This window comes from Rhinatrema bivittatum, chromosome 1 (genome assembly GCF_901001135.1).
Source record: "Rhinatrema bivittatum chromosome 1, aRhiBiv1.1, whole genome shotgun sequence".
Taxonomy (NCBI): domain Eukaryota; kingdom Metazoa; phylum Chordata; class Amphibia; order Gymnophiona; family Rhinatrematidae; genus Rhinatrema; species Rhinatrema bivittatum.
Genome location: NC_042615.1, coordinates 63807977 through 63835227, shown reverse-complemented (window position 1 = coordinate 63835227; position 27251 = coordinate 63807977). Strand labels below are relative to the sequence as shown.

The 27251-nt window shown below is 42.7% G+C and overlaps 1 protein-coding gene across 2 annotated transcripts in view; it reads right to left on the bottom strand.

Moving 5' to 3' along the window:
• Positions 1–27251, bottom strand: part of RBM46 (RNA binding motif protein 46) — a 334436-nt gene that overhangs the window by 72295 nt on the left and 234890 nt on the right. The window contains exon 5 of one of the 2 annotated variants that reach the window (XM_029613106.1): positions 7464–7749. The exons of the other annotated variant lie outside the window; for it this stretch is intronic. Within the exon in view, the coding sequence (XP_029468966.1) occupies positions 7673–7749 (77 nt within the window). The 3' untranslated portion in view covers positions 7464–7672. The remainder of the gene's footprint in view (positions 1–7463; positions 7750–27251) is intronic. 2 annotated transcript variants of the gene reach the window in all.

The window sequence follows — 27251 nt, the reverse complement described above, 5'->3', positions numbered from 1 at the left end:
ATATTTTGCATGCCTGGTATCATTTTAATCAAAAACCAGTGATGACGCATGGCTTGTATAATTTTGCGTGACCAAGGTGAGTATTGGGTTACGCACGTGATCATGTTCTCATCTTGAGATTTTGATTGTGGTATGAGTAACGCATCCCGATCATAATACAATGCACGTTTGAATCCTGTTTTAATGCATTTGTTAGGATAGCTTCTGTTCTTCAAATCCAACTTGAGCTTTTCTGATTGTTGTCTGTATAATGCAGTATTGGAACAGTTCCGTTTGTATCTCAAAAATTGTGAAAAAGGAAGACTGTTTTTCAATGGCATAGGATGTGCACTATCAAAGTGCAACATGGAGTTGCGATCAGTGGATTTTTAAAATACACTAGTAATGATTTCACCATCTTCCATTTTTCTTAATAGAACGTCCAATAAAGAAATTTCAACAAAATTGTAATTTAATACAAATTGTATATTGTCATTGCAAGTATTAATCCACTTCTCAAATGAATGTAGTTCTTGTTCAGTACCACTCCACAAAATAAAAATGTCGTCTATATAACGTTTGTAAAAAAAGATCTTAGAAACAAACGGTGAATTGTAAATCCATTCTTGTTCAAATTCTGTCATGAAAAGATTAGCAATGGTGGGAGCCATGATGGCGCCCATGGCTGTTCCGGAAATTTGCTGATAATATTTGCCTTGAAATATGAAGAAATACTCACCTTGGTCACGCAAAATTATACAAGCCATGCGTCATCACTGGTTTTTGATTAAAATGATACCAGGCATGCAAAATATGGAATTCCGAGCAGCTTATTCAAGATCACAAAATTTGAGGGAAATTCTAAGTCCGTCCACGTTGAAAGACATTGAACATTCTCAAACAATTGATGGCACCATACCATTGGGTCATTTTAAATGTGGCCACTGTAAAATCTGTGACCAAACATTAGAAATGAAGGAATATACATGCACACACACACAATACAAATACAAAATGAATAACTTTACTACATGTCAGACAGATCATGTGATATATATCATAAGATGTCCATGTAACAAAATCTACGTGGGACAGACAATGAGATCATTCAAATTAAGGATAGGTGAACACAAAAGCTGTTTGAAGAATTAAAAAACATCTGCTCCAATAGTGATGCATTGTATGCAGAAAAACCATGACGTCAAAGAGCTGAGATGGTTTGTTTTAGAACACATCAAACGCGACAGAAGAGGAGGTGATAGAGAGAGATTATTATACAAAAAAGAGCAAGAATGGATTTTTAAATTAAAATCCGAAGAACCTGATGGTTTGAATTCCAAAATCGAATGGAATAGCCTCATTCATTGAATTATTTTTATTTACAAAATCATCGCTAAGTATGTTAATCCATCTATATTCAAGTAGTAGAAGTATGACGGCCTGTATTTGAATTTAACATCAAAGATCTTTATTGACAAGTGGTAAGCATTACATTGCAACAATATGTATGGCATTGATAGCATAGCACAACGTCAGCACGTTGGCAGCTTCCATCTGAGAGCACCTATTGGTGATTTTTTAAGCCAATCAACAGTTTAAATCTAGCGCGGCCATTTTTTGAAAACAATTTCAGTCCGAGCCCGACTGCAGTAGAAGAAGTTTCTCTCCAAAAATTGTAAGTAAATTTAAGTTTGTTTCAACGCAACAACTGGTTTCAAAAAGACATGTAATTCCTTTATTTATGTGTTGTTTAAACCTAGAGTCCGCCCTGAAGCAGCGTGTTTTGCGAAACGCCGGCCGCGTTGGCGGCGGTTATCAGACCCTTCTGGGTCCCAGTTACGGCAGAACAGAGTGAAAGAACAATTCGTAACATTTGTGATCATCTAATTCACCATATTCAAGATAAGTGTTCTGCCGTTTACAAATATTGTCGGGATACAAAATCATATGAGAGACGGAGTGAATTATACCGTCCGTCCCATACTCAATTGCAAGACTGAAATTTGATTGCTTAATTCAGCATTATATAATTGGCTGCAGAGAATTTTATATTAATTTTTTAGATAAAATTCCATTGGACTAGTTTTACACAGTTCTACAAGTCAACATTGTGGTTCATTCACACAAAGATATCTAGAGTTCAACAAAATGCTATCAAGTTGCTGAATAGTAACATTATGTTACCCTTTTGAGACGATCAAGTCCATCAGCACAATATAGCTAATTGCTCGGCTGAGTGAACGATTTGTCACTTTATTTCATCTATGCTATAAAGCTGCTGAACAGTAACACTTGTTACTTTTTTGAGAAGTGCCAGTCCAATTAATCAGCATAACTTAGCTGTTTGTTCAGCGGAGTGAGTGATTTGTCACTTTATTTCATTAAAATCCGTTATAACAACGTAACAAGGACATTGATCAAGAGGCAACAAAGCACAAAGATACTAATTAAGAGTGACAAACACAAATGTCATCAACATTCAGGAAACAGTGTTCAAGTATTTTTCTAGAATAACACAATGGGGCGGATTTTCAGAGCCCTGCTCGCCTAAATCCGCCCAAAACCGGGCAGATTTAGGCGAGCAGGGCCCTGCGCGCCGGTGAGCCTATTTTACATAGGCCTACCAGCGCGCGCAGAGCCCCGGGACTCGCGTAAGTCCCGGGGTTCTCCGAGGGGGGCATGTCGGGGGCGGGCCCGGTCGTCGCGGCATTTAGGGGGCGTGTCGGCGTTTTGGGGGCGGGTACGGGGGCGAGGCTACGGCCCGGGGCGGTCCGGGAGCGTGGCCGCGCCCTCCGTACCCGCCCCCAGGTCGCGTCCCGGCGCGCAACAGGCCTGCTGGCGCGCGGGGATTTACTTCTCCCTCCGGGAGGCGTAAATCCCCAGAGAAAGGTAAGGGGGGGTGTAGACAGGGCCGGGCGGGTGGGTTAGGTAGAGGAAGGGAGGGGAAGGTGAGGGGAGGGCGTTAGAGGATTCCCTCCAAGGCCGCTCCGATTTCGGAGCGGCCTTGGAGGGAACGGGGGTAGGCTGCGCGGCTCGGCGCGTGCCGGCTATACAGAATTCATAGCCTTGCGTGCGCCGATCCAGGATTTTAGTGGATACGCGCGGCTCCGCGCATATCTACTAAAATCCAGCGTACTTTTGCTTGCGCCTGATGCGCCAGCAAAAGTACGCCTATTCGCGTTTTTTGAAAATCTACCCCAATGTGAATTAAGCTAGATATCAAGCAGAATCAGAATAATTAATCCATTGAAATTCACAATGTTGCTTCACCAGTGCCAATAGACATTAATTTTATAAAAAAGTTCAAATCATAAAAAAAGTTTAAATTAATAAAATAATATGTAAGTTTGTTAATACAATAATATTTAATAAAAAAATTAATAAAATCAAAACTAGAGATTATAAGACCGATGAATGGACCAATTGGCCATTAGAAGTTTCTGTTAATTCAGATCTCTTGCCAATACTGAGGTCTTATCTCTATATTAATCTTCATGTTTAAATAACACAACACAGTTTTAGCATTAATCTTCTTGCAGCTTACATTATTTGCATAGCTAGTTATTTTTCTTGTTTGATTGTATACTAGTTATATCCCTTTATTTTGTTGGTTATTTCACAAGGCAGGAACAAGCCAAAGATAGCAACACACACTGGAATGCAAGGGCACCAGGAGACCTGTAGTTGAGGCGCTGTCTGGTGACACGAGACTTCCTTATATACTCATTCACTACATATACGCTGACGATATACAACTATTATTACCCATTGTAAACACCATTGAAGAAACAATGAAACTAGTCAATATATATCTTGAAATAATCAGACAACTCCTAAACCAGATGGAACTGGTAATTAACATTGACAAAACCGAGTTCTTACACCTTGAACGAAAAAACACTCACCATATATAACCAACACTTACAACCAAAAAAATTCAAGACATTGAGTTTGCAATAAAAACAAGAAATCTAGGAGTAATAGTTGACCCTGAACTAAACATGAAACAACACATATCACAGAAAATAAAGGAAGGATACGCAAAACTTATGATCCTGAGGAGACTAAAACCTCTTTTAACGACAAACAATTTTCGCACAGTTCTACAAGCAATGATATTCGCAAGCACAGATTACTGTAATTCCCTGCTATTAGGACTTCCTCAATCTACGAAATACTGCAAAATTCCGCTGCTAGAATTTTGACTGGCAAAAAAAGAAATGACCACATTACAGGAACACTTGCTGAACTTCACTGGCTTCCAATTGAACAAAGAATACAATATAAGGCATTATGTATAATTCATAAACTAATCCACGATGAAAAAGCCGACTGGCTTAACACAGCACTACGCTTCCATGTTCCACAGAGAAACCTGAGATCTGCTAATAAGGCTCTTCTAACCATTCCCTCTGTCAAATCAGCATGTCTCACGCAAGTAAGGGAAAGAGCACTGTCACTGGCTGGTCCCGTACTATGGAACACCATGCCATTTGAAATAAGACTGCAGAGAAATTTGAAAATTTTCAAAACCAATCGGAAAACCTGGCTTTTTAAACAAGCTTTTTATAAAGATAAAGAGAAGGAGAAAAACAGACGATGAATAAAGATGCACTAAGTTAGAAGCTGTTATTTTTAACCTACCTATGCATAGAAATGGTAAAACCAAACCGCCTAATATATTCCCAACAAACAAGCTTAACATACACACTTAGTTTATAATTATGAATTGTTACCGTACTATGATGGCACATAACCAATTTGTAATCTATACCACCCATATGTTTCATTGTTGTGCCCTTATGTAAACCATTGTGATGGTTATCTAACTTAATGACGGTATAGAAAAGTTTTTAAATAAATAAAATAAATACTCCTGGAGAAAGTGCCAGCGCCACAGGAATTTCTGACAAGGGGACCTATAAAGGCAGTCCAGAGTTGAAGAAAATTCTATCCCAGGTCCTTGGAACAGCATGCTGCTGGAGGCTATGACAGAGTTGTTTCGGATCAGAGATGAGGGGTGTAACACCACTCATTTCAAAATTGGAGAGAAGGTCTGGTTAAGCATGCAGCATTTATGCTTGAGACTTCCTTCAATGCACCTGGCCCCGTGCTATATTGGACATTTTCCTATACTCCAGCAACTGGGACCAGTCACCTATCAACTAAAATTACCATCAACATTAAAAATCCACAATGCCTTCCAGTGGTACTCTCATGGTACTCCAGGCCATAATATGAACCTCAGAATGTACCTATCGATGGGGACACTGTATATGAAGTTGAGGAAGTATTAGACTCCTGTCAAAGGGGTAAGAGGATTGAGTACCTCCTCTCATGGAAGAACTATGGACTGGAAGAAAATTCCTGGGAACCAGCTTCCAATATCTTGGACAAGAATCTTCTGAGAAAATTTCCACAATGGTACCCCAGGAAATCCAAAGCCTCGAGGAGGGGGCTTACGAGGGGGGGGGGTATACTGTTGCTTTCGGCAATCCGCGACCTATCCCCACAAACTGCCAATTTCACATCCAGGCTGGCACGATGCAATGGTCCTGAAAGAGGCAGCTCGCTGCCAGCACATGCAGCAGGGATGCTGCCGACAAACACATGAGCAATGCGTCCACGTTAGGCTCGCACACACGCATCACTCTTCTGCATTTCAAGGGACTGTGGCGGGAAATCCCCTGCAGCCCTCTTGATGACATTAGCAGCAGAGCCCTATCTAAGGGAAATACTCCGGTTGCAACACGCCTCAGCAACAGGTCCCATTACCCTTGGGTACAGCATGTCTTCATCCCAGCTTTGTCTTCAGCGTCTGTCTTCAGACCAGCTTGTCTTCAGTGTTCCTTGACTTCTGTGTTTCTCCTTGCCTGACCTCCCTGTTTATCTGTCCCTTCTTCCCTTCGGACAGATATCTGGATTAACCTCGGCCTGACCTAGAACCTCGCCTTGACTGCTGCCTGCCACTGACCTCTGCCTGCTTCTCGACATGCTTAACCACTGCCTGCCACTGACCTTTGCCTGTTTCTCGACAGGCCTAATTGCCACCCACCTATAACCCTGCCATTCAAGGACCTTCTCTCAGCAGTAGCCCCACCTAAGACCTGCCGGCCCCCGACACCCAAAGGCTCAGCCCAAGGGGAATGAGGGCTGGTACAGGCAAAGTTTCAGCTGGGTCTGCTTCGTCTGTGTGCGTCTGCTAACGGTGGGAACCTGCAGGGCTCCTCCTCAGAGGCTGTACCAAACCTGCCTCAGCCTATGGATCCACAAACGCAACAGGGACATTCAATTAATTTACTAGGTGATATAGTTTTGAAAAATAGGAGAAATATTTTTTTACTCAGTGCAAATTAAACTCTTGAATTCTTTGCCAGAGAAGCTGGTGAAAGCTGTTAGTGTGTTTGGGTTTAAAAAAGGTTAGACAAGTTCCTGGAAGAAAAGTCCATAAACCATTATTAAGGTGTGAATAACATTTTTTATCTTCCTGATGGGAAGTTTGTGTTGAGCCAGGGTAGAGAGTTTGAAAAAGTCTTGATTTCAATGAACAGTCTGGACTTGACTTCAATTTGGAGAAGTCTTCACTGGAAAAACATGAGAGGGCCAAGCTCCTGGTCTTCTTTGTTTGCGAACAGAACTTGGCCAGGACTATGCAGATCTATTTTAGCAAGGTTTAGACTATGTTTCTCAGATAGATAATACAGGTTTTCAAGATGTAACTAGAGTTACTCAGGAACACAGAAAAAGATTTCTTCAAATGCACCATGAGCTATGCTCTTAAATGTGATATTCTATCTCTCTGATCAACTTAAATACTTCTTAGACTGTAAGACATCTGTTTTAATTAACCCCTTTAGAGAAGAAGACAGTATTTTTTAAACTGGTCTGTAATACAATAACACCAGCATGGCTGTATTTTTGCTATTTCTTTTTTTTTCTCTTTACTCTTCTATGATTTCCTTTTCCTTCCCCACTTATTTTGGGGGTCTAATATTAAAATGATGGGCATGGGATTGATTTCTAATTATGTTGCCTCTGTTGTTCTTTTCTGTTCTGCCCTTGATCTATGTTTCTATAGTAGGCTATCCTATTGATTATAATTTGACATTGATATAAATAAATAAATAAATAAATAAATAAATAAATACATAGATAAAGTATATACCACTATAAAGCCAAACTACTGAAAACAAAATGAAAAGGGATGTTATCTAGGAATGGGAAAGCTAGTACAATTCTCTTAAATAAAACTGAAATCAATATTAGTAACAGCAATTCTAAAAGTAAAAAAAAAATATTTAAATTCACTTAGTTTTGCAGCATGCAAGTACAAGTTATGGCAGGTGAGCATAAAATTTAATGACTCTCATATAACTTTTCAAACCCCCAAAATTTACAGATATATTTTACAAACTATATTCTGAAATCCATTAAAACAGGACTAAGGAAGGTGTGATTGGATACATTTGTTCTAAAGGGCTCACCAGAGATGTCTTCCAAAAAGCAGAGAGGTCCAGGAAAAAAAAGCAAAACAGTCAGATGGCAAAATGGTGCTGGAGCTGAAGCCATCAATGTTAATCATGTCTGAAGAAATTGAAAAGTTTCAAAATGTGTCACAATAGCATTAGAAAACAAACTTCCAAACTACATTTCTCCACTGATGAGGTGAAAGATGGCATCAAATCTCATACAGCTAGGCTGGCAGAAGCTGAAAACAGAATCTTCGTGCAGGAAGACCTTGCACGAACACTGCAAATCCAAGGAAGTGCCCTGGAGAAAAAGAATGTGATTTTACAAGAAAGAATCGTGGACCAAGAGATTAGAGGGCAAAGAAATAATATTAGAATAATTAGTATCCCGGAAATAAAGTCAGATCTAATGCAGTTGTGTGAGTGTTGGTTGCCTAAAAAACTGGGAATTTCAACAGAGGAACACCTGGTCAAGTTAGCAAAATTAGCTTACCTGTAACAGGTGTTCTCCAAGGACAGCAGGATAGAAGTTTTCACAGGTGGGTGAAGTCATCCAATGGAGGCAAGGCAGTGAAGTTTACTACAAAGGTTTTGGCATACTATATAAATATTTAAATACCTCAAAGGAATTTATGCACAAGAAGCAAAACTTTCTCAATGGGAAAGAAGTTGTAGAACTAGGGTCATAATATGAAGCTCCAAGCGGGAAAACTCAGGAACAAAGTCATGAAATATTTTTTCACAGACAGGTTGATAGATACCTTGAATGCCGGTGGAGACAAAAACAATAAAGAAATTCAAGAAAACATGAGATAAACACAAAGTATTCCTACAGGCAAAAGAATGGTAATGAAACACTGGTGTAACTTGCTCAGAGCAGCAGTTCCAGCCCAAAACAACGATATGACTACACTGTACTTTCTAGAAGGCATAACCCGCAAGGAAAATACAAACAGAAAAAAAAATTGCTAAATGACAAACATTCTTTTGGCAGCAACGAACCAATTTTGTAATTTTTCTCATTTTAATTCTGGGGCAGTCTGGAAATAGTAATACAACCAATCCTTGCTAAAGTCTCCAATACTTTGTTTATGGTTAAAAGATTTTTACTCAAACCTTATTCTCCTTGACCTACCTTTTGATCACCATCTACTCCTTGATACTTTGTCCTCACTTATATTTCGGGACTCTGTCCTTTCTTAGTTCTCTTTCTCCTCTCCCATTCCTCTTTTATTATGTCCTCTGGTGGATTCTCCTCTACTGCCATCCCTCTATCAATTGACGTGCCTCAGGATTCTGTCCTGGGCCTTCTTCTCTTCTTTCTGTATACTAATTGCTTTGCTGCTCTGCTCTCTTCTCATTGCTTTTCAATTCTAATTTTATGCTGATGATTCCCAGATTTACCTCTTTACACTGTAATCCTCCCATTCCCCTCAGCCCACAACCTTAAGGTCATCTTCAACTCTTTTCTCTCCTCTTCTACACCCATCCAAAGAACTGCTAAAATGTGTTGTTTCTTTCTCCTTAACTGTTAGGATCCAGCCTGCTATGCAACCTCCCTGACACCAAGGTTCCCATGGAGCTACACTTGCTCTCGCTCCAGCCACAGTTTCCATGGGCTCATGACTCATCATGGCTTGGTCTATTTAGCCCTGACTCTTGCAATACCTGAGGCCTTGTCATTGAGTCTATTCTGCTCTCTGCTTGGCCCTGTTCTACCTTGTCTTGCTCTGTAGCCTCCGGGCCTTCCAGCTCAGTTTTGCCTAGTTCTGTGGCCTTCGGGGCCTTCCAGCCTTGCCTTGTGGCTTCTGGGCCTTCCAGCTCTGTCTTGCCTAGACTATGACCTCCGGGCCTCCTAATATCTCCCTTCCAGGCCTTATGCTTAGTGGTCTGTGGGCTTTCTGAACTGCTGCCTTCGGGGCTCTGTGTTCTTTATTTTGTTTTGTCTTGTCCTTGTCCTGTTCTGCCCTTGGTTGTCTTGACTAATCTTGTCTTACCCTACCTAGTCCTGTTCCTGGTTTCTGTTCCCTGTATTGCCTTAGCATCCAGCCTTTACCTCCAGCCCTGTATTGCCTAGATGTCCAGCCTTTGCCTCCATCCCTGTACTGCCTTGGTATCCGGATCTTGTATCCATCCTGCACTGCCTAAATATCAAGTCCTTGTCTCCAACCTGTGTCTCCAAGTTTCAGCCTGCACCTTGGTCCAGCTTAAGTTCAGCCAGCCACCAGACCCCAAGAGCTCAACCTGTGGGGGATGTGGCTGGTAAAGGCTGAAGATCCTCTCTGCCCTGTCTTGAAGTCCTGTGCTGCCCGTGGGGGTTCCCCACCTTTAGCTGGACCCTCAGTTGTGACATTAACATCACTAATATCTGTCCCTTCCTTTCTGAACACATTACCAGAATCCTTATTCACTCTCTCACCTCCTGCTTAAGACTACTGCACCCTGCTCCTTACAAATTTCCCACACCTCTATCCACTACAATCTAGCCATAGTTCAGCTGTGTGGCTTTCACCAAAGTTGCTACACTCATATTACTCCTCTTCACAAGTCACTGCATTGGCTCCATATCTGTTCCAACATACAGTTCAAGCTCCGCTTACTCGCTTACAAAAGTCTTCACTCTTCAGCTCTTCACTAACTCTCCTCTCTTATTTCTCCCTAGATCCTTTCTTGAGAATTCATCAGCAAGTCACTCCTATCTATGCTCTTCTCCTTCACCAATTCCTGACTCCGTGCTTTCCATCTAGCTGCACCGTATGCTTGGAATAGACCTTCTAAGTTGATGAGTTATACTTCCTTTCTTGTCTTATATAATTTCAGTCTAAAAACCCATTTTTTGAGGCTGCGTTTAAATCTTCACCCCTGATTATCCCACTTACAGCCATATTAATTTTAACCATTTCTTAATGAAAGAAATTCCCAAGTCTCTTTTGCCCTGTAAATTTGTCTTCATTAGACTGTAAGCCTTCTTATATGTTCTTTGTAATGCACTGTGTATGTCAAGTATAGCTATAGGAGTGATAAGTAGTATTAGCAGTAGGGATGGAGTTGGATTCTGAACTTCAAATAGGCTCCTAAGGACAGAGTAACCAAACCTACTTTCATGCAAAAAAATGTTAACTACACAGTAATGGGATGTAAATGTGTTAATTAATCTCCATATCCAGTCTTGCAAATCTTTCTATGGAGGCTAATCTTAGGTAGGCCACTGACATTACCATGCTCTAACACTGTAAGTCTTGACATGCTCATTCAGAGTCAAATGTGACTGCATATAATAGAAAGAGATGCAATCTGCTATCCAATTAGAAAGGGTGTGCTTTGCAATGGTAATTCGGGTTTGTTAGAGTCAAAAGAAATAAAAAGTTGGGTGGACTCTCTAAGGACTTCAGTTTGCCACTGATGAAAGGCTAAAAATCGTTTGTAATCTAAAATGTGAAAAGTGTTTCCTCCTTTGAGGAAAAGTGGCCTGGGGAAAAATGCTTGAAAGATGACTGATTGGTTAAGGTGGAAGTCCAACACTATCTTAGGTAGGAACTTAGGATGGTGCACAGAATCACCCTGTTAAAAAACTTCTAAGGCAGATAAGTCATTAGGGCCTGGAGTTCACTGACCCTGCATGCCAAAATGATCACCACCAAAAATATGATCTTCCATGTCAGGACTTCAGCTCATAGGATTCTAATAGCTCAAAGGGAGCTTTCATCATCTGGGTGAGTACCACAATGAGATCCCAAGACACACCAGGAGATTTGGTGGAAAGCAGACAGAGTGAAAGTGACCCCAGAAGCCAAATACCTTGTCTTCCATACCCTGGTCCAGGGATTACTTGTGAGAGCAAATAACCCTGCTGAGGTGATCCGGCAGTGTGTCTGAGATCATTGAAAGGTTATTTGGAGAAAAGCTCCGTGACTGTAAGACCACTCCCAGATTCTTAGAGATTCCTGGCAAAGGATCCAAAACACTGCTCACCCTTGTTTGTTCACATAGGATATTGCCCCTTGATTGTTGGTTTGGATCTGCATTCTCTTTCACTGAAGGAAATATTAAGAAAACTCTCAACACATGTTGAATGGTCTATAGCTCTAAGAGGTTGATCTGAAAAAGATGTTCAATCATTAACAGATCCTCTGAGTTCAGAAAGAGCCCATGTGTGTGCCCCACTCCCTAATGGACACATACGTTGTCAGTGTTACCCAATGAGGTAGAATTCAAAGAGGAGCTTCCAGGATCTTTGGATCTAGCCACCAAAGAAGAGACATTTTCATCTCTGAGAAGGCCCCACAGAAGAACTCTCATGTTGAATTGAAGTGTGTCATGAGGACCACATGCACTGCTGCTGCAACGTGTCCAAGGACAACCAGGATGGCTTGGGCTGGGACTTGATCCCACTGAAGTAAGTTCTGAACCAGTGTTCAAAGACAGAATGCTCAATCTAATGGGAGGAATGTTTCTTCCTCCAGTGAATCCAGCCATCCCCAATGAACTAGATTCTGGAGTAGGAATAAGGTTCAACTTGGCAAAGTTGATTATGAAACCTAGCAACTGCAGGAGCTGAATTATCTTCTGCAGGGAGCTGCTTGGGTCGGGCCCATCACCAGCCAGTCGTGAATGTAAAAAAAGAGACAAATCCTCTGGTAGTAAAAATGTTCCACCACTACTGCTAGATATTTCATGAAGTCCCTCAGGGATGCCAACAGCCTGAAGGGAAAAATCTTATTATTGGTAGTAGGAAGAATCCATCACAAACCTAAGGTATCTCCAATGAGCCTAATGGATGGGCATATAATCATACACATCTTTCATATCTAGGGTGCAAATTTATTCCACCGCTTGGATGAAGGGCAGGATGGTGTGGAGGGAGTTAATTTTGAAATTCTCTCATAACAGGCTCTTGTTCAGTCTTCATAAATCCGGGATTGGTCTCTATCCCAACTTCTTCGGGATATGGAAATAGCAGTAAAGCCCTTGCTATGGTCTTTGGGAGCGACAAGATCTATCACCTGTTGACTGAGAAATGACTCCACCTTAACCAGAGCTGGCTTGAGTGAGACAGATGTAGATTTTGGACAAGAAATGCACAAAGAGTAATTAAACACCATAATTTTGAGAACTCAATGATCCTTGGTGATCTTCCACCACTCTAGATGAGGTACAGGTAAATATTGGAGGAGTTGCAGCCTGAGGGTTGCGTCTTGACAAAAACTACATCCAGGCTTAGAGTGGGCCTGTTCTCGCATCTTAAGCTGATGTCTCTCATGCGGGCATCCACTTTCTGAAAGCTGCTGTTGTGGTAGTGCAGATAGGGCACAACACTGCTATTATTGGTGACAGGAGCTTCTCTGGAAGAAAGAATGCTTAAAAGTTGAAGAAAGGGCATTTAGCTGAATAAGGCTTGTACTATCCCGATATTATCCCGATATTTAAAAATCGCTCCAGGGGTGATCTGGGAAACTATAGACCAGGAATCCCAACTTCAGTGTTGGGAAAAATATTGGAAACTATTCTAAAAAGCAAAATCACAGAATATATAGAAAGACATGACATAATGGAACACAACCAGCATGGATTTACCCAAGGAAAGTCTTGCCTCACAAATCTGCTATTTTTTTTTAAGGGGATAATATACATGTGGCTAAAGATAAACTGATAGATATGGTGTATTTGGTTTTTCAGAAGGCATTTGACGAAATACTTCATGAGAGGCTTCTAAAAAAATTTAAGTCATGGGATAGGAGGCAATGTCCTTTCGTGGACTGCAAATTGGTTAAAAGACAGGAAACAGAGAGTAGGATTAAACAGTTTTGTCAGTGGAAAAAAGTAAACAGTGGAATGCCTCAGGGATCTGTACTTGGACCAGTGCTTTTCAATATATTTATAAATAATTAGGAAAGGAATACGACGAGTGAAGTGATCAAATTTGCAGATGATAAAAAATTATTCAGTACAGTTAAATCATTTGTGGATTGTAATAAATTCACAGGTGGACCTTCCGAGACTGGAAGATTGAGCATCCAAATGGCCGATGAAATTTAATGTAGACAAGTGCAAGGTGATGCATATAGGAAAAAATAACCCATGCTGTATTTACACAATGTTAGGTTCCATATTAGGAGATACCACTCATAAAAAAGATCTAGCTGTCATAGTGGATAATACATTGAAATTGTCAGCTCAGTGTGATGCAGCAGTCAAAAAGGTAAACAAAATGTTAGGAATTATTAGGAAGGGAATAGTGAATAAAACAGAAAATGTCATAATGTTTCTATATTGCTCCATGGTGAGACCGAACCTTGAGTACTATGTGCAATTCTGGTCGCCACATCTCAAAAAAGATTTAGTAGCACTGGAGAAGGTACAGAGAATAGTGACCAAAATGATAAAAGGGACGGAATGGCTCCCCTATAAGGAAAGGCTAAAGAGGTTAGGGCTGTTCATCTTGGAAAAGAAATGGCTGAGTGGGGACATGATAGAGGTCTATAAAATCATAAGAGGACTAGAACTGGTAAATGTGAATCGGTTATGAAGTTAGCAAGTAGCACTCCATGAAGTTAGCAAGTAGCACTATTAGAACAAATCTGAGAAAATTCTGTGTATTCTAGAGAAGCTTCTGCAACAGTATATAATCAGCAGCTTTAATTAGAGAAAGACAGAATCAAAGGGGACAGGGACAGGGACCGGAACAAAGCACAAGGAAATAGTTTGTTCCAGGGAGTAACATAGGTCTATACAATTGTAAAAACACCCAGTTACCCAATTTGTACAGAGGTGTGCATAACAATATATATCCTTCATACTAACCAATCAGAGCATATTCAGAGTATTGTTTTTAGATAAGTGCAGTACATTTAATTTGAGAATGTATTAGACCAATCAGCTAATGGGTCTGGGGTGTTGGATTGCTGCATTCCAGCATGCAGCCAGGGTCCTCTGCTTCCTTTGTCTAAAACTAGTATACAGGAATACAGCAGAAAGAGGTGTCAGAAAGACAGTGCATACATACATCCCCCTCTTGAAGGGTTACGCCTAGAAACACTTCACATATTCACTCAACGCACAATTAAGTTCTGGAATTAATTGCGGAAGGATGTGGTTAGGGCAGTTAGTGTAGCTGGGTTTAAAAAGGTTTGGATGAGTTCCAAGAAGAAAAGTCCATAAACTGCTATTAATCAAGTTGATTTAGGGAATGGCCACCGCTATTAGTGGAATTAGTAGCATGGGTTCTATTTAATGTTTGAGTACTTACCAGGTACTTGTAACCTGGGTTGGCCACTGTTGGAAACAGGATTCTGGGCTTGATGGACTCTCAGTCTGACCCAATATGGTAACTTGTTATGTTCTTAAGGCTGCTCAGCTCCCACCAATAAAGACTGAATGGCCACATGTTGCTCCTTGTTCTGGGCAATGGTTCCTCTGACCTTAATCCCAAAGATTTTATCACCCAAAAATGGGACATCAGCCAACTTGTCATAAACGTCCCCACACAGGCTGCTGGCTCTCAGCCAGATCATCCAGCGTGCTTTAATTGCTGCCCCAAAAGATCTTGCCGTGGAGTCAAATGATTCATACACTGACTGGAGGAGGTGGTGTTTGCACTCTTGGCATTCAGAAGGGCCTGCTTATCAATGTAATCATGTTAAGTATTGTACCATGTATAGTTTAGTGAGCTGTAATGCGGTTGTTGAGCTTCGAGTCTGGAAGACTTTCTTTCTAAAGCTGTCTAACAGCTTAGGGTCCTTACCCGGGATGAGGGGGAGGTAATGGAAAAATTCTGGTCTTTTTAGCCCATTTCTACCCTGGCTCAACAACCACAAACTTGTATCGCAGCTGAATTTCCCCAAACCCAGGAGACTAATGAACTGTGTATTTAAGGTCCTGTTTTGTGGCTAGTAGAGCCAGGAGGGTGGATTATCCCATATTCTCAATTGCAATTTACATAAGATTGAATGGATCAGGATTACTGCACTTTCAGAAGGTGTTTCCAGGATCTGAAGTATCCTGAAGACCGCAGCACAGGGATATGTGTTCCTATGAATGTTGTCTCCAATCACCTTGCCTAGATTATCCAGGAATTTGGGTTTGAAAAGGCATCTAGTGGAAATTAATGCTTTGCCAGATCAAGTAAGGGGTCAGAGGGGATTCCAACAGACTCTTCTTCTGAATCAAGAGGTAAAGGGATACTTCAAGATTTCAATGAAGATGATGACCTCAGATCCATAGAGGTACTCCGAGGTGTACTCAGATTCTAAGCCAGCATCACAGGTCACTGGCTCTGTCTGGGTTTGCATCTAGCTAAATAAGACGGCCACAGTATTCCTTTTTTGCTGGCATCTAAACCCTGATGAATGTATGCACCTAGAAGAGGCTTCCTGCCACCCATTCCCCCAGATTCTCTGGAGATTCATACTGGTATAATGGTTCTCAATGCCAATGCATCTCCAAGAATCAGTATCGGAGCCCATCTAGCAGATGCTATGAAATCTCAAGCAATGACTAGACCTCCATTTTTAAGGCTACTGATAATGTCCATACCAATACACTGGTATCTGCAGCTCTGTAATCAAATGCTGCTTGGATCTTCTTCTCCAAATCCTCCTCAAAATTGCTAATACCAATACAGCATGGGAAGCAAAAGTGGACATATCTTCCTGGATCACTTGAGTAAGATCACTGTGTGGCATCGGAACACTTGAAGGCTGTTCTGACTCTTAAGTGTGATGTGAGGGGAACTTGCTTCTCTATGGAAACACTTTGGGGCATTTAGTGATGCAGCCAGAATTTCCCTGCTTCCTCACTATACACCAATGGGGATTGATGCTATTGCTTCTTAGCGTTTACTGGATGCCCAGCATCAGTACCCCTTCATATCATTTCCCATATAGTAGAATCTTTCACTTTCATTGAATGGAGGAACTATATGATGGTCCTTTTCCCTGGCCTCTATAGGTGATTGATGTTGAGGGAGATCATTTCTTCCTCAACATTGATGCACCTCCAGCATTCCAAGCAGCTCTGGGCTCTTCAATGCCAAAGTCAATGCCTATGATGCCGATGAGCCACATTTAGACTTCTCCGAGAGATTCTCTACCTCCAGGCGGGAATTACTTCCTGTAAGAGTCATCTTCCTGCATGCTAAATACAGCCTTGATATCATGGTCTTCCCCCAGGTAGAATATAGCAAATGTTGCTTACCTGATGTAACAGGTGTTCTCACAGGACAGCAGGATGTTAGTCCTCACAAATGGGTGACATCGAGGATGGAGCCCTGTACGGAAACTTTTCTGTCAAAGTTTCAACAAGCTTTGACTGACACTGGCACACTGGGTGCACTGAGCATGCCCAGCCTGCAATTATCCCTGTGAGCCACAGGTGTCTCCCTCAGTCTCGTCTTATAGCTAAAAAGCGCAAGCGAAACTAAAATAAAAGTATACAGACCCAACTCCGCGGGGTGGCGGGCGGGTTTCGTGAGGACTAACATCCTGCTGTCCTGTGAGAACACCTGTTACATCAGGTAAGCAACATTTGCTTTCTCACAGGACAAGCAGGATGGTAGTCCTCACAAATGGGTGAGTACCGAGCTGAGGATGCCCGGGAATGCACCAGATACACCGCAGATGCGCAAAGGCGTAACGACTGAGGTGGAAATGGGAACGGAGGGCATCCGCAACACCATAATGGGTTCGTGGAAGGATGTTGGGTAGTGAATTGAAAAAAGTAAGAGTAGGCGGACTGGCCAAACATGGAGCATGCCGGCTAGTCAAATGTAAGCAATAATAGGCTGCGAAGGTATGGAGAGGACTCCAGGCTGCAACCTGATAAAAAAGTACAAGCAGCAGTAACCAAAGGGAAGCTGTTAAGGCTAAGACGGACACAACAGTATGTGGATACCCACAGTGTTGTAGTGAAATGTCTGCTTGTTGGTAGGAAAGGAAATATAGACCACTTAATCAGAAGGATTAGGTCTGTGTGGCCACTGGAAGTAGCAGCTTGACCCTTGCATGAAGGAAAGAGTCAAGTGGAATTCACATGGAATGCAGTGCAATGTAGATAGAATGTAAGCGCAGCATTACTGTCCAGGAATGTGGAAAACCCACTCTCTCCCTAGGCCGAGAGAGAGAGGTTAGGAAAAATTAATAGAGTATTTCCTGAGGAAAGGAGATACAACATCTACCTGAAAAGGATAGAAAGTTGAATGCGTAGAACTACTCAGTGGCAGAGGAACGGAGTCAGGTGAGTATGGAAAGAGTGCATAACTCACGGACCCTGCTGGCAGGAATGACATTAAGAGGGAAAGAAGTTCCCTTGCCAAACTGTGGAAGAGAGGAATGGAAAGGCTCAAACGTAGAATGTATGAGACTTATAAGGAGAATATATATGTTCATTCCGTGATTAGAGAAATAGAGGCGGCTTGATCAGTGGATAATCCATGGTAAGCCGACTCAGAGAGGATTACCGAAAACGGGAACCCAACTCCCAAAACGATACACCTCCTAAGAGAAAGGTGTATCTATGTGGAGGATGTCTGGAGAACAGAATCCGAGGGAGTAAGAAAAATGGTGGAAAAGTAAAAGGGGTAATACCTCTTTTTTTTTTTTTTTTTTTTTTTTAGCGTCAGGAGGTAAAGCCTGCCATATTAAACGGCAAGATTTATGTTTAGAAGGTTTTGTGACGCTACCAGAACCTAAGAACATCAGTAAGTCTATGATTTGGGACTGACTGGTGAGAGAATAAAAGGTTACTGATATGATGGATTGAGAAGTATGGGAAAGCATACTGATCTCAGTCAGGGAGTGGGGAAAAAAATACTGAACCCCATCCCAGTTCAACATTAGAAGAATGCTGGCTACGAGAGGCAGCAGAAGAGATATATTGAAGAGGCCTTTGATGGAAGAAAAGGCATCTAAGGGAACGCATAGGAAACATGTGCAGGGAGCAGAACCTGTGCATCGTATGGAATGATGCAGACGCCGAGGAAAGTTTAGTTAAACTCAGCGTTAAAAGATTTGCCCTGTACACATGTTAATTGAGACCATTCGAGAGGATAGAACCTACGTTGAGAAGGTCTGATAGAGCGTTCATTAAATCTCTTAGATATGTGGCCCAAGGACGCATGAAGTGAACAAGGGCCAAGGGTAGAGCTGCGCAGCTGTCTAGCAGAGCAGCTAAGAGGTAATGCGTGCTTATGAGTTGGAAAGCACATTGTCCCTATGCTGTCTGTCTGTATGCACAAAGAATTGTTGCAAAAGCAGTATTGGAAGGCATAAGGGCATAACTCATGGGTGCAACGTCCAGGAAGTTTATGAGAAACTATGCTGGAGTGCAATAGATGCATAATGGGTTGACAGCTTTCAGGAGAAACTTTATAACCCTAAGGAATTGCGAGCATGAGTCGAAGGAGACTAGGTCCTAGTTCGAACTGGGATAAGAATCAGGGACGAAAGCAATGAAACCACTTAGGTCCATTGAGTATAGAATGTCACTGAATATAACCCATAGCAGTTTTGAATTATGAGAAAAATGCATAGTGGGAAGAAACCCCATAGCCCAACCATGAAAAGTTGAAAGGCTGAGGTTATGGAAAATATGCGCAGGGACATATAACAATGTATCAGAATGTCTGTGCGCATGCTGGACAAGAGGGTCTTAAGACTGTGGTGTCCAGAAGTGTTACAGAAGGGATTTATGGCAGTGACAGTAATCCCAGTTAGTAAATGTATAGTGAGTCCTGAAAAAAGTGAGAGCTCCTTGCATGTACTGAAAGTGGTTAGCAGTAGTCTATGCAAGGAAAGTGAATGATGTTACACTCCGCAGAGAAAACAGCATTCACCAACAGTGATGCAAGAGACAGTTCACTTACCGAAGCTGGTGCCAGCGGCAGAGCTTGGGGTTGTAATGTTGACTCACCATAAAGCACATAGAAACATTAAAATAATGTACTTACTGCAGTATGGAGTGATGGTAACCAAAGATACCATTGTACCTGTGACGTCTAAAGAAAGTTGGATTTTCTTAGGTGCAGGATGTGCGGAGAGTAACTATTTTCTGTTAAAAGAAAGAATAGTGCAATTAAAACTCCCCAACCCCCCTCCCTTCTCCCCTCTGCACTTCGTAGCGCCTGGGGGAGTGTACCGGGACTTTGGTACAAGGTGGGGTGGCCGCTCTGATATCTGACCAGATGGGAGACCAGGAGGTGTCCCAATGGAGGATATCATGTAGGCTCCTGCAGGTGTGTGAGCGGTAAGTGGTACCCGCATTTCTGTATGCTGTACAAGGAGACACTGAGACCTGTGGCCAGGCCTCAAGGTGGACTTGTACATGGGGCAATGGTTGCTGAATCTCATGTTTAGCAGATCAGCCAATGCAGCTGGACCTTGGTTGGGAGGGAACCAAGAGTCAGAGCATTGGTCGGCACAGGGACTTGTTACTGACAAGAGAAGAAGCCCTGCTGCAATCCCAAGAAGATAGAGGGGTTCTCCTGATATTGTGGCTAACATAGCTAACATAGCGATATGTGACACTAATACAGTTCTAAAATGCACATGACCCAGAACTTTTCGAACCACGGTCCGAATGGGAGAACACAACTCTATGGGAATGCCGCCGAAGCGGGTACTTACCATCCGACGTGGATCGCCGCAAGACGAGCCGGTGAAGATTGTTGACTCCGACGGTCTCCGGAGTCCTCGAGGGTAAGGCCGGGGACGTAAACGTCCATCTCGCTCTGAAACCCGGTATGGTGGCACAGGTACAGAGGAGACAGGCCAGGCGTGAGTGGCGTTTAGACTGCTAAGTGTAACAGATGGCCATAGTCCCACACCACTTGACGGTGGGGCACGCCAGGAACAGAGGAGCCCTAACGGAACTCATGTTCCCTTCCCTCGTCCCAGCGGCTCGAGGTGTCGTGACGCCAATGCAGAAGCTGTCGGACCTGGATCCGGAAGTTCTGGATCACCAAGGACTGCCAAAACTGTAGGAACAGTGCTGATGGCAGTGGTGATGTCGCTCTGCCCGAGCGTTGTCCAGCCTGGAGAAGGATGGCACCGATGTGCTGGATGGCGTCAGCGGCGGACGATCACGATGTCGGCGATGATGGGTGCCACGGTGCTCGGCCCGGTCTTTCCCCAGCGCCGAGATGGAAGCCCTCGTCGTCCTGGAAGGCGATCGATGACGAACTGTCAGCACGCCTGCTCTGCTCCTGACACAATGGAGTGTCTTAAGCTAATACGGGGCTTAAAAAAGAACCCAAGCGTGGAGCAATGTGAGGAGGCGGGGGTATTATGTGGCGGTGCTATGTCGGTATTGACGATATTGAAGGCAACCTAAGGGGCTTCGAGGATATCATCAAAATGGGTATGAAAAATCGTCGATGACTGGCCAGGAGAATGATGACAGTGACGGGCACTGACAGCAGTGGCATAGGTATCTTTGAAACGATGTGGAATCGAATAATCGAAAAACATTGCCGTTATTGAAAAAGATACCGGCATCGACTGAGTCGAAGTCGAATCAATAGGGCGTCAAGGACACCGAAGGAAAACGGAGGTGTCGAGGGCATCGATGCATGGAGGCGGGCATTTATGCCGTTTGTGGCATGGCCACGGGCATCAACTATAGGGCCACAGACGTTGACGGTATCGATTTGGACAGACTCAGATTTCCAAGTGTACATGGCATTGGTGCCCCAGACACGTGTGTCGGTGGCATCGATATGGACACGTATGGAATCGATGGCATGGATCTCCCAGTCGATGAATTCCATCCCGGCATCAACGCCAGTCCTGGAATCGGCATGGGCATCGATGCCAGCCATAAGGCTGGCATTGGCATCAACGCCCATCCACGGAATCGAGCCGGCATGGATACCCACCGATGGGACCCACCTGGCATCGAATTTCACCGATGGGAGCAGCCTGGCATCGACTGCCCTCGATGGATGCATTCTAACATAGATGCCCATGGATGAAACACCTGGGCATCGGTGTCCATCGATGCAAAAGGACCTGGCACCAATGCCATCGACGGACGGCCATCCGGCACCAATGCCATCGACGGACAAGCCATCCGGCACCGATGTCCATCGATGGGGACCATCCGGCACCAATGTCCACCGATGGGGACCATCCGGCATCGATGCCCACCGACGAATAGATGTGGCACCGATGCCCACCGATGGAAAAGGGCTGGACATCGGTGGGGAGGATGGGGCATCGATGGCATCCCCAAAAGGGGGGGTGGCATCGATGAAGTGACCCTGGGATCGTTAAAAAGTGTCTTGGGCAGCGGTGGCGGCGACCCGAGTATGCATGGCAGTGACTAACAGCGTGTGCGTCAATGGCATGCATCCGGGTAGGGACGGCACCGAGGAAGCCCAAGGAAAAAAACAGTGCGTAGGAGGAAAAAGCCTGGTAGCACTGAAAAGCAAAAAACATGGATAAAGGCATCAGGGCACCGTGGGGGGAGGGGCGCTGATGACATATAAAAGCCCAGGGCGGTTTAGGAGGGTCCCGGTGTAGCGATAGGGTATCGACTGCGTGAGGGTACCAGGGAACGAAGGACTTGAAGCTACAGAGGTCCTAAAGTTAAGGAAAAAATCCCTACCCCACTAGCATAAGCAAGCAGAGTGTCACAGAGATACTCGCAAGCTGTTTAAAGCTAACTGAAAAATGGGGGAAGGGAAGGCTTCAGTCAGTTAACAGCCTTAAGATAGTGACAGGAACCGACCGAAAAATAAGAATTAGTACTCACCGAGCGTCGTAAAAACGTACGCGGAGGGAGACCTGTGCAGGGAAAAGTGTTTTTTGAAGTGAAAAGTTAAGTGTTTCCATGAGGTAATTAGTTAAAAAATCCTCACAGAGCTCCAACCGCTATGCTGACTGCAGAGCGGAAAAAAGAAGACTGAGGGAGACACCTGTGGCTCACAGGGATAATTGCAGGCTGGGCATGCTCAGTGCACCCAGTGTGCCAGTGTCAGTCAAAGCTTGTTGAAACTTTGACAGAAAAGTTTTCCGTACAGGGCTCCATCCTCGATGTCACCCATTTGTGAGGACTACCATCCTGCTTGTCCTGTGAGAAACATCTATTTATTGTATTTATTTATTATTTTTACAATTTACAACCTGCTCTAGTTACAATTCTAGACATACTACAAATTTCATACATAATAAAACTCTGTCCGACAAAACACACATCATAAACAATGTAATTCACAATTATAACAGCAGCAATCAAATGGTCACATCATGTCCCTGACACCTCAAAAAATAGTAACTTAGGATAAGGTATCATCATACATAAAAATACCAGTGTGAGATTCAAAGTACATCAGGAAACCTGTACCAGCCAATTCTAACATTAATCTGATGTTCAAAACGCCTCCATAAAAAGCATAGGGGCCAATATTCAAATACATTTATTTGGATAACCACAGAGTTATCAGGACAAATACTGACTTTTGGATATCGGTGGATAAAGCATGCTTGTTTATCATAAATGGTGTTTTCCATAGCATGTGCAGGAGTTCCCATGAGAGCGTTGCTGTGAGCCTCTTCATTCAGTAACAGAGGTGAATTTAACAGTGTAGTTGACTTCTCCAGGGAAGTGGGCAGATATTCCCTGGATAATTCATCCTGTTATCTATAAAAAAAAAACCCCACCAATTATGATAAACAAACTTGCTTTTTTCATTGATAAGCAGGCTGAATTAGCCATTACATGTGGGGAGTCCCAAGCTGAGGATTGTAGCGGAGCAATTACTTAGTAAGTAACCCAGACTCCACTGTGGAGAGTGGACTATGGTGAGAACAGACTTCACAAAACTGCTTATCTAAATCTACTGTCAGTCTTTGAAATGCTATCAAGACAGAAAGGGGACGTGAATTTGTGGACTAAAGATCACATTACTGCTTTACTGATATCTTCATGGAGATGAGCAACAGAAAAAGCCATAGCTCAAATCTGATGAGTCTTGACTGAGTCTGAAAGTTAAAGTCCTGCTAAGTCATAGCAGTGATGGATGCAATCAGCTATCCAACTGGATAAAGTTTGTTTGGCGACCACTATTCCAAAGTGGTTAAGGTCGTATGAGATGAAATGTTGGTAGTTTGACTATGAGGCCGAGTATGTCTTTTGCAATATACCAAGGCCCATTTGCAGTCCAAAATATGGAGAGCTTTTTCTCCCTCATGCGCATGGGACCTTGGGAAGAACGTAGTAGTACAACAAATTGATTCATATGGAAAGCTAAGACTATTTTCAGTAGAAATTCTGGGCGGGTTAGAAGAACCACCCTCTTGTAATAGAACTGAAGAAATGGAGCATAATGGACAAGAGCCTGGAGTTCACTAACTCTTCTTGCTGAGGTAAATGCAATGAGCAAAAGCACTTTCCAAGTCAAAAACTTTAAAGAAGCAGATTCCAATAGCTCAAAAGGAGACTTCAACAATTAAGACAGGACCACTCTGAGATCCCATGAAACAGGAGGCTTCAGTAATTGGGGTTTGACGTGCCAGAGTCCTTTCATAAAATGAGAAATGACTGGATGCATGGAGATTGTTTATTGTCCACCAAGGTGTCGTATGCCACAATGCTGTTCAGATGAACTCTCACTGAGGCAGTAGCAAGGCATGAGTTAGAAAGGTAAAGCAAATATTGTAAAAGTTCCAGAGAATCACTTGGAAAGAGATCAGAAGCATTCTATTGGTATCAGATGGAGAATTTTTTCAATTTGAAAGCATAGTTTTTTCTGGATGAAGGCTTTCTAGACTAAACAATATGTCTTTGGTCTCCGATGGTAAATGGAGATTTACAATCAGTGAGAGCTCAGCATCCAAGCTGTGAGGTTGAAGGCTGAAAGATTGGGATGACAGCATCCCATCAACTTGAGTTAGCAGTGCAGGGTCTGACCCCAGAGGTATGGAAAGACAGCTGGAAAGCTTAATAAGATACGCATACCAAATTTTTCTGGCCATGTTTGCACTATGAGGATCAGGCAGGCACAATCATGAAGAATACTCTGTACTTTTTGGCAATGAGAGGTATCAGCAGAAAAGGCTTTAGCCCCAGTTAAGACAAAAAGTATCTTGGCTTGTCTATGATAGCTTGGTATAATGGAACAAAATTTAGATTTGTGTTTTGCTGTAATGCAAACAGGACCACTGTCGGTAAACCCCAGACCACTCGTTAGGCTGAAATTCTGCTGAGATGATCGACTGGAATGTTGAAAGGACCTGGAATGAAAGTTACCTGCAGGGTCGCTTTATGTCTTTGTTCCCAGTTCCAGATTTTCAGGGCTTCCCAGCAGAAATGCAATGATCCTGTTATTCTCTTCTTGTTGACACAGAATAGACATACAAAGATATAGTTGCGATGGAGAAGATACAGAGAAGGGCAACCAAAATGATAAAGGGGATGGAACAGCTCCCCTATGAGGAAAGGCTGAAGAGGTTAGGGCTGTTTATCTTGGAGAAGAGACAGCTGAGGGGGGATATGATAGAAGTCTTTAAGATCATGAGAGGTCTTGAACAAGTAGATGTGAATCGCTTATTTACACTTTCAGATAATAGAAGGACTAGGGGGCATTCCATGAAGTTAGCAAGTAGCACATTTAAGACTAATCGGAGAAAATTATTTTTCACTCAACGCACAATTAAGCTCTGGAATTTATTGCCAGAGGATGTGGTTAGTGCAGTTGGTGTAGCTGGGTTCAAAAAAGGTTTGGATAAGTTATTGGAGGAGAAGTCCATTAACTGCTATTAATCAAGTTTACTTAGGGAATAGCCACTGCTATTAATTGCATCAGTAGCATGGGATCTTCTTGGTGTTTGGGTAATTGCCAGGTTATTGTTGCCTGGTTTGGCCTCTGTTGGAAACAGGATGCTGGGCTTAATGGACCCTTGGTCTGACCCAGCATGGCAATTTCTTATGTTCTTAATACGGTTTTTGGCTGATGTAGTACTGGCCAGAAATTGCTGTTGACACTGTGCCAGAAGAGGTGGAAACCGTACTGTTGAAAAGGTCGAAAGTGCCATTTGTGAAAACAGGGTCATTTGTATGGACAGTATAGGCACCACGCCAGGATGGATTTCTCAGGTGCCAAGAAGAGCGATTGTACTGACACATTTTAGTCCTTTATATGGAAGACTGTTTCTCTCAGCTACTCTCCAAAGAGGTTGTCTCTCACACATGAGAGGTCTGCTAATTTTCCATGGACATCCTCTTAAATGGAACAAGCTCGTCATGCTTTAATAGAGGGTACAGAGGCACATGAAGCAGAATCAAATGATTCATATACAGAGCAAAGGAGATGTCAACCAACTTATTCCGCATCCCAGAGTGGTTGAGTGAAGGTAGTCTGATCAGAGGATGATAGGTATGGCTTCAGTTTCTGAAGACAATAATCGATGTTGTGCACCATTTAGAACTGATACATAGCAATGCGGTCGGAAAGCATTGTGCTCTGGAATATCATTTTGCTGAAATTGTCTACAAGTTTGTGATCTTTACCTGGTCTGGTGAGGATATGTAATGGAATTACTTCTGATTACTCTGGCTGAGGATATATTTAGAGGTTCAGCTGTAATGAATTCCAAATTCTCACCAAGACACAGATTAGTTTGAAAGCCACAGGCCAACCTCTAAGTGAATTCATATTTACTGTTTGCACTGTGAAATACATATAAACAGGCAACAATCTGGGAACTGTATTTATGCCAGTAGTTCTATGGTGAGAAAGTAAATAATTAACTTAGTCTGAGAGAGTGAATGCCACATAGCTATGCTTGAAACTGATAAGAATATGCAGCGAGGGAGAAGATATTGCTTCTCTCCCAAACATTTGCTAGTGTATAAGAAGAAATAACAGCTAGAGAGAGAGGGAAAGAGCACTTCCTGAACCTAACAGCAGACTGATCCCTTGGGAAAATGTAAGCTTTATATATATGTGTATATACTAATTGTTATTCTCTGCAACTAACTCTTCTGCATTATCTGATTGTATTTATTTTCAATTCTCTCCACTTAATGCTCAAATAAATCTACTTTCCTAAATATCTGGAACCATGATATCCTGAGTCAGAGTGTGTATATGACTATTTGTGTGGGGAATAAGCTCCTAGGTTCAAGGACCCAAGCATAATCCCAGTAATTTTGTATGTGTTTACATTGGGTAAGCCCCCGAGGCAGACCTGTGTGCATGCAGGTGACAAGCCCCTCAGGTAACTCCTAGAGTAGACCCCAGTGAGATTAGGCCCCATATTAGAACAAGAATTGGAATGAATAGGGATCTTTTTTGTTTGTTTTTTTTTCATATCAAAATACACTATGACAGAACGGTACAGTAGGTGAACTGCACCAAAGCCTGGACACTGTTGGACGTAGGCAGACATGATTTTGGCATTTCCACAATTTAATAAGCAGTACTTTGAGAATGTCATGAACTGGTAAGTAAACAGGTTCAGACAGTGTATACAGAATCTTGAATAAACTAAGATATTCTGTATGTGGGTCTTTAGCCTTACAAAAAGTATATGAATACCCAGTGCTGCTCCCAATTTTTCAATAAATTTGGAATAGGTGAGATCTGGAAGAGGAGAGTGCTCCAGGAGATCTGGCAGAGGATCCAAAAGTATTCCAGTGGATTCTTCATATGATCCTAGGAAAATGGGCTCACTCAACCAGGGTTCCATTGATGAAGGAGAAAAAGGAGATTTCTTTGATTGAGGTTTCAGTGCAAAGACCAGATCCATTTCCTCTGACTAGACTCTGTTGCAGTAAAGTGTGTCGATGAAGAGCCCCTCATTTGGGGTT